The following is a 13740-nucleotide window of genomic DNA, read 5'->3' on the forward strand; positions in this document are numbered from 1 at the left end:
ATGTGATGATGATCCAATTTCCAGAGTCAAAATAGAAATTTAAAATTCCGCCATCATCCTTGACCAAAGGAAAATTATTAAATCCTTAAAATGAATCAGTACAACAGTAAGCATAAACTAATAATGGAAAGGATTTGTAGAAACTATTCTAAACCTTTCCAAAAGTTGAGAAAGCAATTACTGCAAGATCACCTAACACATACAGTAAGTGCTTCCCTCCAATAGTCTGTTTTAGGAATCAACTAGGGAGTTTTACTGAATGTAAGACAGAATTGACATCTACTGACTTATACTTGCAGCATAATGATGTGGATACAATAAGCTTATTCTTCAGCAGTAGCACTTGCAGCACTCAGGTCCACTGACAAGTCAACAACCTAAACAAAAGAAAAATGCACGAATAAACAGCTAATATGGCATAGAAATGTCAATAAGTTCATTACACATACAACCATTCACGCAATGTCAAAAGAAAGAAGATATTTGTCAAACAGTAGAAGGTAATAAGTTTAATTAGAACCCGTTTTTCACCAGAAACTTTTGATAAGTTATTCGAACAAAAGGGTGTTTTGTTGTTGATAGATGAAGACTCGAGTTCAACAGCATATTTTGATGATGCATGGATATACACCGTGTGCGTTCGCGTGTTCCCTATCAATAATACTAGCTATATTCTATGACCAATTAATGCCTCCAACATTTCTTTAGTTGAAGGCATCATTTTCAACCTTATGTCAGTCAACATGCATGCACTTGAGTCTTGATATATGTGCTATGTAAGTGTAACTGCCGCATATCGTCAATTGAAAAGTCATCGGATAACCAAATTCAAACTAGAGTCTTACCTTTCCTGTTATCTTGCTGTACATGTCTAGCACATCCATTACCGTGGACTCAAAGTGTGTTGTTGAATCATAGCTCTGCAAGAAAGGATAATACATAGTAATTAGATCATAAAAGAAAGTTAAACTATGAACTGCAGAATAAAGTAAATAGAGACATTGGAGTGGCAGGAAAGAAGTCTACCATAGAGTTTTTAGACTTTAGGAAGTGTGATTTAAGATGAAAGGACTACACATATTTTAACTCTATATGCAAGAGAGGGCATGCCTAAGCTGGCAAGACATTACTATTATAATTAATTTTCCGCCTAAGTGGTATTACTAGATTATGAAGAACAGTTCCCTTGAGTGGCAGTAATTGCACATAATGTAGGGCAACGTTCAGTAAGTCAGAAAGAAAATCATAGCGCCCCTTCTGCTTTCAGTGATGCTTCTATAGCATTCGGGAATATATGTATAAAATATCTATAAATCCTCAGGAGAAATAAAAGCTCATTGTACTAATAAGTTATTGATAAATAGACCTTGGGCCTAACTCAACCCCAAAAGCTAGCTCAAGAGGTGAGGATTGCCCAAGTCCATGTAAGGAGACCACCCATCCCCTTCATTGTTGATGTGGGACTCAACAGTTATAACACAGTCATACCTCTGTATATATTTCAGAAGAAATAGTTGTAGAAATAGAATAAGAACTAGCAACTAATATTGGAACTTACTTTAGATATGAAACAATTATCAGCAGCAGAGTCATGTGAAGGTACGAATCTGTCATAAGTTTCATAAAATATCTCATCTACAGGCCCAAGTATGTCTACCCCAGGCTTCAGTTCTGTCTCGGGGTCATCAGTTTCAGCTTCTGTCGAAACAAAGGCAATATATTTCCCTTTTGGAGCGACATTGTGGGAGTAGGAACAGCAGAACAGGTACCTGTAACCGGCATGTTGAATAAGTAGCTCTGAATTATCTTTCAAGTTCTCCAAACAGCAGAACAGGTTTAGTGAACATGTAACGAAGTCTAGGACTTAATAAACAGTGGCAGTCACTTCTCAACAATTGTTTAGAAAAAAGAGGACTTAATTACTAGTCAATGGCATATATAAGTAAGGTCAAAGTTAGGATGCTTTGTATTCTTTATCTTTAGAAGCAGAAAGCTTGCACTGCCAGAGACTTCCCGCTATAGTACACCACAAAATAGGAAATGATAATTCAGTAGACTATCTGGAAGCCTAGAAAACATACATGTCTGATTTGCGACCAAGTTGCTTCTGTGGTAGAATGACCTGGGCTGAATGAGAATCATTAGTGTCAGGGATTGGATGGCTCATTATACAAATTGCACGAGCAACTTTTCCAACCTTTTGGACCTGCATTACGTATTGGTATAAATAAATTGTCAATAGAAATAACCAATCTGATCCTTTTTCTGCTCAGCAGATGATTAAGCAAATTTTCAAGACATGAATCGACAGTGCAGAAAGCCTGGACATCTTAGTTTTTCCGTTTGTTAATTGTACCTTATCAGGTAAATAGGAGGGATCACAAACAACTTTCTTGCATTTAGCAGTTTCTCCTTCAGAAGTCACACCAACAACTTTTCCATTTTCATCAAACTCTACCTGCAATTTAGAACCTGAGTGTTCACATAAACTTCTAACTTAATTCAATGAGTATGTAAGCCATGTAGAATTCTTCGGCATTTGACGTAGAACAGACAGCTGAGTGCATGATCATCTCAGCTTTCCTTATAAAATAATATGCCATACTTAAAATTACAATATGAGGATATGGGATCCTGATCCCGTTTTAGAATTGTTTTTTCCCATCAGGAGAGAAGAGGCGTAGATGTTAGATCACATTCTGGGTGCTAAAACATTTGTGAAACTTACCTTATATGGTGATAGTTAAGCATCCAAATGAGCTACAGATGATTTCAAATTTTCAATGATTACCTTACACTGTGGTTTGTTAAGCATGTAAGTTCCGCCATAAACTGCACTCAGACGTGCAAATGCCTGAAAACATGTGCACCAATCATATACAGAAAAGAACTTAGATTTGCTCAAATATGACTGACGAAAGATATCAAAGGAGAGAAACCTGTGGTAATTCTCCCAATCCATACATTGGATAAATATAGGGGGATCCTGCTTGAAAGCGTGCTAAAGACTCTGCATATAACTTTAAAAACCAAGAGACAAAGTAGTCATTAAGTAATTCTTTAAACAAAGAATTTCGATAGTAACAATTAATCCTCTCATAATCAAAAGAAAGAGGAAAGAGGAAAAAGGAAAAAGTAATCCTTGTTCAAGCACCGTTCATCTAAGTGTCAAGCTTATTTTATCTCAAAAAGAAGAAGGCATAACTTAGCTTATGTAATCAAACTATTTGGTTTTTGTATAAGTTACAAAAATAGTTCTATTCATATGAAAGGAAGCGGAATTATCATCACATCATATTTCTAGCATTTGGCATTTCAGTTATATCTTGATTGTGATAATGTATTCATTAGAGCATTTTGTGGGAGACCTACCATAAGACTATCAGTTGACAACTCATAAAGTAATCATAGTGTAGGACACATCTTAGATGATAGGATTATATCAACACTCTATTTCACTTTGCAAAGGTCTTCAATCCATGGCAAGAGAGTTGGTGGTGGACCTAAGAATACAGTGATATACAAATAATTTAAGTATATGCGGGTTTTCTCTCATCACACGAATAAAATTTGTATGAGGCTCTACACTTTATATGTATAAAACATGGTAAAATTGTAACTTCCTTAATTTCTTCTTTTTTCTCTCATGGTCATGGAATAAAGCATACATATACCATGCTTTCAATCAGATTTAGTAACTAGAATAAGTCACACCAAGCTCATCAGCAATCACAAACCAGATATTTACACTCATGTCAATGTGAAGTTTTAAATGGCGTCAGAAGCAAAATAAGCTAGTGATAATATCTTCATCAAAACAATTTTATATACTTTCTGAAATACTAAGCTGAACAAGTCAAACTTAATTTGACACCTTTACTCTCTTTACGAAATCCATAGCTGGCTGGTCCAAATAATTATCATCGGTATAGAGTGCCAAGGCATGTCCAATAAAGTCAATGGTATCAGCTTCAAGTTCATATTTCCTGCATAAACAATATTTGCCGAGAACAACTTACCAAAGAGTGGAAGAAACTGTTTTTAACTATATATTACTAGGTATGCAGCCTTCACCAATATGTTTAAGCAAGGCAATCAAAAACACATGAGAAAAGAAAATTTACGCAATGAATTCTTTTGCAGTGATTTTGTTCAAATCCATCCCTTCATGAGTTTTAGGATCAGTTTCTTCAAAATCTTGCACATAAAGAAAAAACTTCCGAGCTCGGCGCTTTTCGAAGAGCCCCATCAATGGGGATTTCAGGGCTTCAACATCAGTTGCTGGAACTTTGTAGATCTAAAGATAGCAGTTTCACGAGAAAGTTATGTGAGAATAAGAAGTTTTCTACCAACAAAAATTGGAACGGAAGTTACACCTCATAGTGCTTTAACAAACATACCTTCCCTTTGTTGTACACAAAACTACCATCTACAGCCTTGAAGTTCAAATACTTGGTAACATCGGTGTGGATGAGCACACGGACCAAAGTTCCATTTGCCATTGCAAACTACAGGACATAAGGAAAAGCTCTAATTCCATACTTGTAAAGCATTTCATATAAATCTAGGCCAATAATCAAACTAAACCAAATACAGTTTGGAAGTTGTCATGATAATAAAAGAACTCTTTCAAGCCCAACATCTTTATTTCTATAATTTCCTGGCCCTTTCATGAACATAATCTGTCATCAATAGGAAGTTAAGATTTTTTATGAACTTACCTAAAGAAGAGCCTACTCTCTAATTGCACCAGTGTATCTGGTTTCAATTTCCTTTACAATAAGGAGCATGCTGTTGAATCTACTTTTCTGTTTCATGTCATTATTAATCAAAAATATTCTAGAAAAGTGTTGAGTTATACCTTTAATTATCTGTAGATAATTTCTTACATATCATAACTACTGCAATATTAGCAATCTTCATAATGTGGTAAATTAGATCACATAAACATCTGAATGCTCTTGCCAACTTGTATGATCAGTCGGCATGAGTCTATATAAAAAATGAAATAGTTGCTGTCTCAGGTTTTGAGTATTTGTTTCATTAATTTCTTTTGCCTCATCTTAAAGCCGAAATTTTCTTTGAACTGGCTATAAGCTCGTGATCTTCTATGGATAGATATAAGACTTCTATTACTTGCAGGCAAATTAGCTTAAGCTGGTTGTGTAAACAATGGTTATCAATCAGAACCTACAATTATGTGAATATTATTTGTTTCTATACCAACATAAAGATGCCTCAATCCTTTTAACTTTATCCATAAAAGGGAAGAAACAGGAATCAGAAGTCAAGAAATTGAGTGAATGGCAAAATGGACAATATAATATAGATAATGGAAAAATAAATAATCAAAATTAGTAAGAAACTGTGAACTATCTTACCTTGGGAATCATGTCCACATTGTATTCCTTACTCGTACCTAACTCTTCTGGTGGCTTGTCATTTCCCCTAAATCGTTTCCAAAGCTACACAAAACAACATGATATGTTATGCTGAGATTAGCTGCGAGTCTAAAGATGATACTAGCACTAACTTATGTCAGACTTCCATTTACACCTCATTTTCAGAAGAGTACTAATGAGCTTTACAAAATTGTTTGTGCGAATTTAAGTCCCATAATATTAGTAAAGATGTTACCTGGATTAGATTAAGTGAGCTTGACTCTCCTCCATAATAGTCATTTTTATCCATGTGTAGCACCTGGAGACAATCAGAGGTTAGACTTAAAGTTAGTATTCAATTTTAGAAAGCGAAAGAAGATGTGTAAATATATATCTGAACTAGAATATATATAAATAATGAGCTTGATGATCTAAAGATTGGTAGACACCATAAATTGTCAATCAAATTCAGTAAACGGAGTTGCCAGTTTTTGTAATTAACAATGCCTAAGTATTCATAAGGAATCAATAATAATAATAATAAAGACAGTAGGTGCACGTTTTAAATAAATCACTACTCCGTATAAGACATTTATAAGAAAATTCTTTAGATTTCCTACAAACACTCTCATAAATGTAATAAGATGATTTAAAAAAAGTATTATAGTACTAATTAAGGAGGACTTGAAACGAATTGATTGAAGCTAAAGAAGATGGGAAAGAATATAGTAGTACTTTGAGGCCATCAACAGAGAGAAGGCCGCTGAGGATGCATTCTTTGAGGCCGGTGCCCAGAACAATCACGTCGTATTCTTCATCCATAATTAATTAATATGCTTTGTTGATCGTTACTGCCTTATGAACTTTTGATTATATGAATCAAATTGAATTGTCAGAAAATAGAATGAGAGCTCGATCTAAGAATGATTAAATGAGAATGAGAATGAGATTAATGGAAGTAAAGCAATGAGGGCGGGAGAGTTAAGGAGGGAGAGCATGTGGCGGTTTCGGGTGTCATTTGTTAGAACGGGTCTTTAGCGCAACTTTAACCACAACCAGCCTCTCCCATAACTGAAATTTAACTTCTTTTTCCAAAAGTTATTTCGGTTAATTATTTCCTTTTATTCTGGGCAATTGGTATAATTTTGCACAGCATGCTTGGTACCATCACTAAGTTCTTATGATAATTTTATTTTTGCTTTATGTTTAGTTGTAATAATATATTTACAATGTTTACGTTGGGCCAACTGGTGAGTGCGTGGTGTAATAAATGGATACTTAAGTCACAATAGCATTAAAGGTTTCGTTGACTTGTTTAATTTTATTAATAAAAATATTTTTTTTTTCGAATTAAAGATATAGTTTTGGCCTAGAGATAAAATACATAATTTATATAGGCCTTGTGCCTTTCATTCTTGTTTTATTTATTCAAACACTTGCCTCAATCTCATGGATTTTTTATTTTCTTAAAATTCTCGTTTCTTAGTTTGCTATTATTGCATTTCTTGTTCTGTTATTACTTGTCATCACTATTTCCGTAGTTTGCTAGCAGTACTTCTTTCACATTCTCTATTGCTACCCTTGATTTAGTTTTCTGAATATATTGTCTTGCTATTACTTGCTGTCAGTACCTCTTTCATATTCTCTATTGCTATCTTCGATTTAGTTTTCAAATTATATTGTCTTGTTATTACTTGTTATCAGGACTTCTTCCATCTTCTTTAGCCGACCCCCGATGGTCTATCAGAAACAGTCTCTCTGCCCTTCCAGGTTAGGAGTAAGGTTGCGTACATCCTACCCTCCCCAAACCCCACTTGTGGGATTACACTAGGTTGTTGTTGTTGTTGATACCAATTTGCCCTCATGTTTATAAAGTATTCCATATACTTTCAAAATATCACTTTGCACAATTACCCAATTTACAAGGGTTATATAAGTATTTTCTATAATTTTTAAAGCTTTAAAATTGATTTTTCTTGCATTTAAATTAATCAAATATTTATTAATTATCCCTTCAAATTATTTTTAAGGTGATTTAGTCATCCAATTTATCATTCTATACCCTTGTGCATTTTATAATTTTATCTCTTTTTACATAATACATTTGTATTTTTTCTATTTTATCTATCCTATTTACAATAGCAGCCTATATCCTCAACATAATTACATTTATTGCATTATTTATGCTAAAATAGAATTTTTTTTATAATATTAAGATATCATTGTCAAGCATTTTACTGCATAAATAATATTTTATTATTTATTAAATCATTTTTCACAAATTATTTTTAATGAATTTCATGTGTTTAAATTATAGCCCAATTTGGAATAAATTTCGGACCAAAAAGCTGGCCCAAACCATTAAGCCTACTAATAAGTGGGAATTTTGACTACTTATTAGCATCTATTTGCTTTTATTTTAGTCCGAAAGTATTGATTTATGTTCCCAAAACTAATGAAAGTGTGCAAATTGCAGGAATGTTGGAAGTTTGGTCTCCCATGATGGAATCCGACTAAAAAAGGAGTGTTCTGAATCACAAGGCAATAAAGGATACAGAATCAAAGAAGTGCGATCCATAGAAGGATTTCTGCGGCCGCAAAAGAAAGTGCGGACTGCAGAATTCCATCTGCGGTCGTAGACTAAATGAAAGAACGCGGCAGGACTTTTGCCAATGTGCGGCCGCAGAACAAGGTTTGCACTGACAAATGATTCAAAGTTCAGAGAGTGTGCAAAAGACCAAGACCTGAAGCCTTGCTGAAGTGCGGACCGCACAAGAATTATGCGGCCGCAAAAGGTGCTTCACAGCCGCAATCCAGAAATGTGCGGATGCAGAATCCAAGCTCCTGCCAACTGAAGAAATCTTCGGACCGCACTTGGAATTGTGCGGCCGCAGAACCTCACAAGGGTATTTTAGTCAGCGAATTTTGGGCCACTATAAATAGACGAGTTCCACATTTTTAGGTCAAGTTTCAAAGTTTGAGTTGATGTAGCTGTTACATTTTGCCATTTTAGGAAGTTTGTGACTATTTTTAGCGTGTAAACATCATATTTTATCATTTTAATCTTAGATTCTGAGTTTAATTAGCATTTCTTCTTTATTTTCTTCAATTCTCACTATGAGTAGCTAGATTCTTACTAGGGTTGTGACCCAACCTTAGTGTGTAAACCTTATGGGTACTTAATTTAATGCTTGTTTATGATTGGGTGTTGATTATTTAGCTTAGTTTACGCTTTAATTTTAGAATTAATGAAACATTGATTCACGCCTTTTTGACTTGGTCTCTACTTGAGAAAGAGGGACGTAATCTAGGATAACTTGGCTAACAAGGAATTGGGTTAATTGAGGGTTTGATTAGCCTAATTAAAGGGATCAAACTAGAGATAGTGAGAACCCGACTTGAGATCATATCGACTATTTTGACAGGTAGGACTCGGGCACCCGTCGCGGCCCATCGGTTGGATCGTGATAATTAACAGGTGGGAACTTTATGACTACGCCTTATGTGGAGGCATGTGAGATTTTTGATGAGATGGCGGAAACGTCATCGGCTTGGCAATCCCGGCTAAATGTTCCACAAGGTGACCCGAATATGATTCATCTTTACAAAAAATTACAAGACCATGGGCAAGCCATTTCCTAATGATAACTACCATGACTCAACTAGCAAAGGCCCAACTAAATCAAGTACAAACTCCGAAGCAAGTCAATGCTACAGAGTGAGCATGATGGTAAACAAGATGAGGACCAAGGGTCCACAAGTGCAAAATCGAGTGGAGAACTATGTGCAAGAAGATAGTGGATTTGAGCAAGATGAGTCCTATAATGAACAAGAAGAGGAAGTGCAATATGTGAATAATTCCAAGGGCAAAAAAACAACTTCCAAGGCCCAAGCCCACAACAATGGCGACCTAAAAACAATCAAGGCAATTAGAGTTCTAACAATCAAGGAAATTGGAGTGGAAACAACAATCAAGGGAATTGGGATAACAACAACAATCAAGGAAATTGTAGTGGAAACAACCAAGGAAATCGGGGAGATAACAATCAAGGCGAATGGAACAACAATCAAGGCAGTCGGAGGTCGGGTTTTCAAAGGCCCCCAATGTACCAACAACCAAGCAACCCACCTCCTTATCCGTCCCATTGTTCAGGTTCTTCAAACAATGAGAGGGGGCGTATTGAAAATATGTTCAAGCAAATGATGGAAAAAAATGCCGATTTGGATGCCCAACTTGCCTCACACAACACATCAATCCGCAACCGAAAAGTCCAAATGGGGCAAATCTCTCAAGCTCTAAATTCTCGCCCTAAGGGGGCACTGCCAAGTGACACGGTGGTAAACCCAAAGGGTGGTAAAACACGGGACGTGCCATGGTTATCAAAAGAAGTGGAAGAGGCGCTAATGCACCCACCTCAAGTGGAAGGCAATTTGTTGATGATGATCAAGTGATGCAATAAGAAGGGATCCCGAACAATATGGTGCAACCAAATGATGAAGTTAGGATTGACATTGATGATAGTGTGGAAAAGACTCAAGAGGAGGTGAACCCGTCTAAGGAACACATTATTGACATACCGGAGCCGGTAGTGCAAAATGCTAATGCGCCATTGCGTAAGACTCCACCTCCATACCCTCAAAGACTTGCTAAGAAAAATGATGAGAATCAATTCAAGAAGTTCATTCAAATGATGACGAGACTCTCATTCAATGTGCCATTAGTTGAAGCTTTGGAACAAATGCCCGGTTATGCAAAGTTTATGAAGGATCTTGTGACAAAGAAGCGGTCAATGAATTTTGAGACCATCAAAGTCACTCATCAAGTGAGTGCAATTGTGCATTCAATGGCTCCTAAGTTGGAGGATCCCAGTTCTTTCACGATTCCTTGTACAATTGGAAGTGCCGAGTTTGCTAAAGCTCTTTGTGATCTTGGGTCAAGTATCAATTTGATGCCCCATTCGGTTTTCAAGACTTTGGGAATCGGGAAACCAAGACCCACCTCTATGATACTGCAAATGGTCAATCGTACTATGAAGAGGCCTTTGGGTTTAATTGAAGATGTTTTGGTTCGTGTTGATAAGTTCATTCTCCCGGCGGATTTTGTCATTCTAGATTGTGAGGTTGATTATGAAGTGTTGATTATTCTTTAAAGACCTTTCCTTGCTATGGGTAAGGCTCTTTGTGATGGTGAAGTCGTAGAACTTACCTTCCGGGTTGGTGATGAAAAAGTGGTATTCCATGTGTGCAAGTCCATGCGGCAACCAAATAGCAATGAGGTATGTTCTTTTGTGGACTTGGTGACCGATATTATTGTTGATGAAACAAGTGCTAGAATCAATTCTGGTGATATGTTAGAGGCCATCTTGCTCAACTTTGATGCTGACAAGATGGATGGCTTCATGGAATGTGTGCTCTTTGCAAGGAATGGGGTCGTACAACTATGCACCCCGAAAATTGTCCTTGGATCTTGAAAATAGGACAACTCCTCCTACAAAGCCTTCTATTGAAGAGCCTCCTACCTTGGAGTTGAAGCCATTGCCTCCACATCTTCGTATGAATTTCTTGGTCCTTGTTCTACTTTACCGGTTATTCTTTCCTCTTGTTTGACTAACGTGCAGGTAGATTCCACATTGAGGGTGCTACAAAAAGGAAGAAGGCTATTGGGTGGACCTTAGCAGATATTCGGGGGATAAGCCCCGCTTTTTGCATTAATAAGATCAAGTTGGATGATGGCGCCAAACCATCTATTGAACATCAAAGGAGACTAAATGAGGCTATGCAAGAAGTTTTCAAAAAGGAGATTATCAAATGGTTGGATGTCGGGGTTATCTACCCTAACTCCGATAGTTCGTGGACTTCTCTGGTTCAATATATCCCAAAGAAGGGGGGCATGACAGTGGTCACCAATGACAAGAATGAGTTGATTCTTACAAGAACGGTGACCGGTTGGAGGGTGTGTATGGACTATCGCAAGCTCAACAAAGTCATAAGGAAGGATCACTTTCCACTTCCTTTCTTAGATCAAATGCTCGATAGATTGGCCGACCGTGCTTTCTATTGCTTTCTTGATGGGTACTCGGGCTACAACCAAAATATCATTGCTCCGGAAGATCAAGAGTAAATAACCTTTACATGTCCTTATGGTACTTTTGCTGTCAAACGGATGCCATTTGGTTTGTGTAATGCATTGGCAATTTTTCTAAGGTGTATGATGGCTATTTTCACGGACATGGTGGAGGACTAACTTGAAGTTTTCATGGATGATGTCTCGGTGGTTGGAGATTCTTTTGATGATTGTCTTGCAAATTTGGACAAAGCGTTGGCTAGATGTGAAGAAACCAATTTGGTGTTCAATTGGGAGAAATGCCATTTTATGGTCGAGGAAGGCATTGTCTTGGCCACAAAATCTCAAGTAATGGAATTGAAGTTGACAAGGCAAAGATTGAGGTGATTTTTAAGCTTCCACCACAATTTCGGTGAAGGGTGTGCGGAGTTTCTTAGGCCACGCGGGTTTTTACCGGCGCTTCATCAAAGATTTCTCTAAGGTGGTGAATCCGTTGTGCAAGCTTCTTGAGAAGGATGCTAAGTTTAACTTCAGTGATGATTTCATGAGAGTTTTTGAATTATTGAAGCTCAAGTTTACAACTATTCCCATCATCACCGCTCCAAATTGGAGTGTGCCTTTTGAACTCATGTGTGATGCAAGTGATGTAGCGGTTGGGGCTGCTTTGGGGCAACACATCAACAAGATTCTTCATCCGGTCTACTATGCTAGTAAGACCATGAATAATTCCCAATTCAATTATACCATTACGGAGAAAGAGCTCCTTGCTATTGTGTTTGTAATTGAGAAGTTCCGCTAGTATTTAATGGGTGCAAAAGTCATCATCCTCACGGATCATGCGGTGCTTCGTTATCTTATCAGCAAAAAGGACTCCAAAGCTTGGTTGATGAGATGGGTGCTCTTGTTACAAGAATTTGATATTGATATCCAAGATAGAAAAGGTAATGAAAACCAAGTGGCGGATCATTTGTCTCGTTTTGAGGAGGAGGGGAGGCTGCATGATGGCCTTGAAATTAATGACTCCTTCTCTGATGAGAAACTCTTGGCAATTTCAATGAAAGAGGTGCCATGGTTCGCGGATTTAGCAAATTTTCTTGTTTGTGGAATCATCCCGGATGAGTTCTCTTCAATCCAAAGGTAGAAGCTCAAACGAGATTGTCAAGATTATTATTAGAATGAACCATACCTTTTCCGGATTTGTATGGATGGGGTGATTAGAAGATGTTTGCGGAAAAAGAGCAAGGTGCAATTCTCGGAGCTTGTCATTCTTCGCCATATGGTGGTCATCATGGTGGAGCGAGCGAGAACGGAAACCAAAGTGCTTAGTTGTGGTTTCTATTGGCCCACTCTTTACAAGTATGCAAGTAAGTTAGTGAAAAGATATGATGAATGTCAACGAGCCGGTGGAATCTCAAAAAAAAATGAAATGCCTCTCACAACCCATTTGGAGATTGATATTTTTGATGTTTAGGGTATTGACTTCACGGGACCTTTTATGAGTTCTTGTGGAAACACCTACATCTTGGGTGCAGTGGATCATACGTCCAAATGGGTTGAGGACGTTGCTTTACCCAACAATGAGGCGAAAAGTGTGGTGGATTTTTTGAAGAATAATATTTTTACAAGGTTTGGTACTCCACGTGCAATTATAAGCGATGGGGGTCACATTTTTGCAATAAGGCTTTTGACACTTTACTTGGAAAATATGGTGTTACTCATAAATTTACGACTCCCTATCACCCACAAGCTAGTGGGCAAGTGGAGGTCTCCAACCGGGAGATAAAGAGTATCTTGTCCAAAACGGTGAATGCTAATCAGACGGAGTGGTCCAAGAAGCTTGATGATGCATTATGGGCTTATCGGATGGCTTACAAAACATCTATCGGAATGTCATCATACCAGTTGGTGTTCGGGAAAGCTTGTCATCTTTAGGTGGAACTAGAGCACAAGGCAATGTGGGCTCTAAAGAAGTTGAATCTTGATTGGGGTGTAGCTGCTAACTTGAGGGTTGCACATTTGAATGAATAGGATGAGTTCCGGTACCATGCTTATGAGAGTTCATCCTTGTACAAAGAAACATGAAATATCTTCATGACAAATACATTTTGAACAAAGAGTTCAAGGTGGGCGATCTTGTTTTGCTGTTTAATTCAAGGTTGAGGATGTTTCCCGGGAAGCTCAAATCCAAGTGGAGTGGTCCTTTTGAAATTGTGGGTGTGACACCTTTTGGTGCATTAGACTTGAAGAACAAAAACAATAAGTATTCCGAGTCAATGGTCACCGAGTGAAGCATTA

General features: G+C 37.3%; 1 protein-coding gene across 1 annotated transcript; it reads right to left on the reverse strand.

Moving 5' to 3' along the window:
* Positions 1-59: 59 nt before the first annotated feature.
* LOC109207720 (guanosine nucleotide diphosphate dissociation inhibitor At5g09550) lies at positions 60-6411 on the reverse strand. The gene is made up of 13 exons (XM_019370697.1): positions 6117-6411; positions 5638-5700; positions 5382-5465; positions 4401-4508; positions 4125-4297; positions 3875-3986; positions 2940-3020; positions 2792-2854; positions 2357-2458; positions 2082-2206; positions 1559-1769; positions 846-920; positions 60-377 (listed from the first exon to the last, which is right to left on the reverse strand). Exons 1-13 carry the CDS (start codon positions 6201-6203, stop codon positions 324-326), a joined length of 1338 nt encoding a protein of 445 aa, XP_019226242.1. The 5' UTR covers positions 6204-6411; the 3' UTR covers positions 60-323.
* Between the last annotated feature and the right edge of the window lie 7329 nt (positions 6412-13740).

Source organism: Nicotiana attenuata, unplaced genomic scaffold (assembly GCF_001879085.1).
Source record: "Nicotiana attenuata strain UT unplaced genomic scaffold, NIATTr2, whole genome shotgun sequence".
NCBI lineage: Eukaryota > Viridiplantae > Streptophyta > Magnoliopsida > Solanales > Solanaceae > Nicotiana > Nicotiana attenuata.